General features: G+C 53.3%; 1 protein-coding gene across 1 annotated transcript in view; it reads left to right on the forward strand.

The window, feature by feature from the left end:
- Positions 1–2576: 2576 nt before the first annotated feature.
- The window catches only part of LOC104493739 (plexin-A2-like), a gene marked incomplete at its 3' end in the record, with an annotated part of 2420 nt that continues 1156 nt past the window's right edge, over positions 2577–3840 (forward strand). The window contains exon 1 of the mRNA XM_010136470.1: positions 2577–3764. Within this exon, the coding sequence (XP_010134772.1) occupies positions 2577–3764 (1188 nt within the window). The remainder of the gene's footprint in view (positions 3765–3840) is intronic.

Genomic DNA, 3840 nt, shown 5'->3' on the forward strand with positions numbered 1-3840 from the left:
CCTGTGGGTGGGCACACGGAGAGCAGATCTTCGGGAACTGTTTGATCTGTGCCATTCCTAAAGATTCTGGACAGAGGATAGCTTTGGGATGCTCACTCAAATTTAGTGAGAGCCGGGGAGGTCACCCCGTGCTGTTGTGGCACGTCCGGGTCCGCAGCGCTGGCAGCTGCTTTCTGCCACCATCATCCAAGCAATAATGAGAAGGCAGCAGTATCTGCGTCCCGGCTGGGGGAGAGAAACTGCTCCAGCCAAAGGTGGAAATGAAGAGACTGGGAATAAGAATCAGCCAGAGAAATGTATCCCTGAGCAGAACGAGAAACCCATTACCGCTCTCTTTCTTCCGTCTTGTCAGTGACACCGAGGCGTGCAGCCCAGGGACAGAGCTCCTTTGTCACCTTTCAGAAACACCCGTCTCCGACTCCTGGCGTTAACAAGCCTAAAGAGCGGCCGTTCGGTGACACTCGCTTATGAGCTCGGTGTAGGTTTTGAACAGTGTGAATTATTTTAAATACCAAAACAGGCATCAGCATCAATCAAATTGGTGGCTGCCTGGAGGTGAGGACAGCTGAGCATGGGCTGTGCATTTGCACCCAGGGCAGGGGAAGAGAGTTGGATCTGCAGAGTGCCGGTTTCTCCCCAGCCTCTTGTGTTGTGCTTGGGGCTTGTATGGCCGTGGTGGGAGGTGATGGGACTTTGGTGCAGAGAGGACAAGTGGAAGGGTGGCTGGTCCGAGGGCTGGTGTGACCATCATGAGGTGGTGCAGAACATCTCTCCCTAAGGCAGGCTGAAATGGTCCTTGGATCGTCCAGCCTGGAGCATGTAAGGAATGCGTAGGTTGGGATAAAAGAGAACTCTCTTATAGTTTTGAGTCCGGGTGGTCAGACACGTCTGTGGTGATGGGCAAGGCTGAGGTCAAGTCATGGTTAGGTCTGGAGATAACAAGGATGAGACGCAATCCAGTAACCTCCAGGTGTGTCTGTGGTGACAAAGAAGGTGTGAGCCTGGTGTGGGCATGCTCTTGGGGCCCTTACATGGTGCTCATCTCAGAGTGCTGTTCTGCTGACCTCACGGCTCCTCTGAGCTGGTCCTTGCTGTCTTGCAGGGTGCTTGGCTGGCATTGCTTCCCGCTGCTCTGTGGGAGCCTGAAGTGGTGCTGGAAGTCTGGGGCTGAGCTGATAAATCCTGTGTGGGATGGTCTAAGTCAGACGCCTCTTAGATGAGATGGTGATGGAAATGCATGGGTTTGGATGGTCTTGTTGATGTTTTTGCTAGGGAAGACTGCCACCTTATCAGAAGTGCTGGGTGATGAGGTGGAGCAGGCAGGGGGTTATAAGGATCCTCTTGTGTGTGTGCTGTCTGGAAGGGAGGATGGAAAGCTGTGATGTAAACACACGTCACACAGCCAGAGCTTCTTCGAGGCGAGCACCTGCTTCCTAAGGAAATTCCAGCCTGGTGATTCCTGGTTCAGCCTGACAGCATGAGCAGGGAGGAAGGGGGCTGGGAGTCAGCAGGGCTCCAGCGGTCCCTCAGGCCTGAAAGAGGTCTAGGTGATTTGGGAGCACCCACAAACCAAAACCAAGCCATGACCAACCGCCCATCCTGCCTGTCTCCCATGTCTCGTTTCCACAGCAATTTTAGCCAGAGGTCTCCAGCTCAAGTCGTACGTTCCCTTGTCTGTATGGGTGAAAACACGTCTGTCCAAGCAGACTCTACTGACTTACCCACAGAGATGTCGGGAAGGGCACGTGAGCAATTTGCTCGGCATCAGCTCTTCTGGACCCAGTGTCCAAGTTCTCGCTTTGTGGAGGTTCTGATCATCACCTGCAAGTTTTGTTAGAGCAGGAGATTTGTCTCCCGGATTGGCAGTGTCAGCCCTGCGTGGGGCCCACTGGCAGCGTCTGGTTGCTGATCTGGCCACCCTAGTGGTGGCGGCTTCTCAGCGGTGAGGTACCTTGTGAAGGCAGTGAGAAGCTCCTGCCTGAGAGGCAGCTGCCGGCACTGCTGGCTCTGGGGAGGGGTGGAGGGGAGAAGCTGATAGCTTTGGTGTGTATGTGCTCAATGAACTTGCCTGTGTGAGACTTCTTTCTCAGGCTTCTAAATTAAATCGTAGAGGATTTAAAGGTGGAAAACACCTCTTACTCCCTCTGTTTCCAGCAACACACCCTGCAGGAGACATGCTTTTAGTCAAGATTGCGGGTTGATGGTTGGGCGTGTGAGCTGCAGGCTTTGTCTCTGGCTGAAGCTGATTGTCCCCTCCCGTGGCTGAGCAGAGTGTGTTATGAACAGCTAAACCACGTAACAAATTAACACACAGAGGTTGAACTAAGTGGCAAAACATCAAGCCTGAACTGTTTACCAATAAGTTAGGAGACCTGCTTAATTCTTGTTGGGCTTAGAGACGTCCTCGCTTTATTTCAAGGACTGTGTAATTAGAAAGCCTCCTTTGAGTTTTATCTGCAGGGCACACTGGAGCTAATCCTTTGCTCTGTGTTTCTTTCCTTTTCCCAGAACCATGTGAGGGACATTGCTGAGGCACAGGACACGCACAGAGAGCACAAAGTTTTGTCTTTCCCAGGATGGATCAGAGGAAGAACTGGCCTCGGGTACTGGACTCCGATGGCTGGTCTGTGGCTTTGCTCTGTCTCTTCCTGGCATCGTTCTCACGAAACGTGTCCGGCAATGCCTTGTTCAGCACCTTCCACTCTGAGAACCGGGACTGGACATTCAACCACCTGACTGTTCACCAAGGCACTGGAGCAGTCTACGTTGGAGCTATCAACAGGGTTTACAAGCTTTCGGGTAACCTGACCATTTTGGTGGCTCATAAAACTGGTCCTGAGGAGGACAATAAATCCTGCTACCCACCCCTCATTGTCCAGCCCTGCAGCGAGGTCCTCACCCTCACCAACAATGTCAACAAGCTGCTGATCATTGACTACTCTGAGAACAGGCTGTTGGCTTGTGGCAGCCTCTACCAGGGGGTCTGCAAGCTGCTGCGCCTCGACGACCTTTTCATCTTGGTAGAGCCCTCGCACAAAAAGGAGCACTACCTCTCCAGTGTCAACAAGACAGGCACGATGTATGGTGTGATTGTGCGCTCGGAAGGTGAAGATGGGAAGCTCTTCATTGGGACGGCAGTGGATGGGAAGCAGGATTATTTCCCCACCCTCTCCAGCCGCAAACTTCCCCGGGACCCAGAGTCATCCGCAATGCTGGATTACGAGCTCCATAGTGACTTTGTCTCATCCCTCATCAAAATCCCCTCAGACACCCTGGCACTTGTTTCGCACTTCGACATCTTCTACATCTATGGTTTTGCCAGTGGCAACTTTGTCTATTTTTTGACTGTCCAGCCAGAGACCCCAGAGGGTGTCTCCATTAACTCCGCTAGTGACCTCTTTTACACATCTCGCATCGTCCGTCTCTGCAAAGACGACCCCAAGTTTCACTCGTACGTCTCTCTGCCCTTTGGCTGCGTCAAGGGGGACACGGAGTACCGCCTCCTGCAAGCAGCCTACCTCTCCAAGCCAGGAGATGTGCTGGCCAGGTCCCTCAACGTCACCACCCAGGAGGATGTCCTCTTTGCCATTTTCTCTAAGGGACAGAAGCAGTACCACCAGCCACCTGATGACTCCGCGCTCTGCGTCTTCCCCATTCGCACCATCAACGCTCAGATCAAGGACCGCCTGCAGTCCTGCTACCAGGGGGAAGGCAACCTGGAGCTCAACTGGCTGCTGGGGAAAGATGTCCAGTGCACTAAAGCGGTAAGGGCGCTCTGGCTGCGGTAGCCCTCCAGAACCATTATTAGTGCCTGGCCCTATGGAACGGGAGCTTGCAGAA

Source organism: Buceros rhinoceros, unplaced genomic scaffold, assembly GCF_000710305.1.
Source record: "Buceros rhinoceros silvestris isolate BGI_N320 unplaced genomic scaffold, ASM71030v1 scaffold23745, whole genome shotgun sequence".
NCBI lineage: Eukaryota > Metazoa > Chordata > Aves > Bucerotiformes > Bucerotidae > Buceros > Buceros rhinoceros.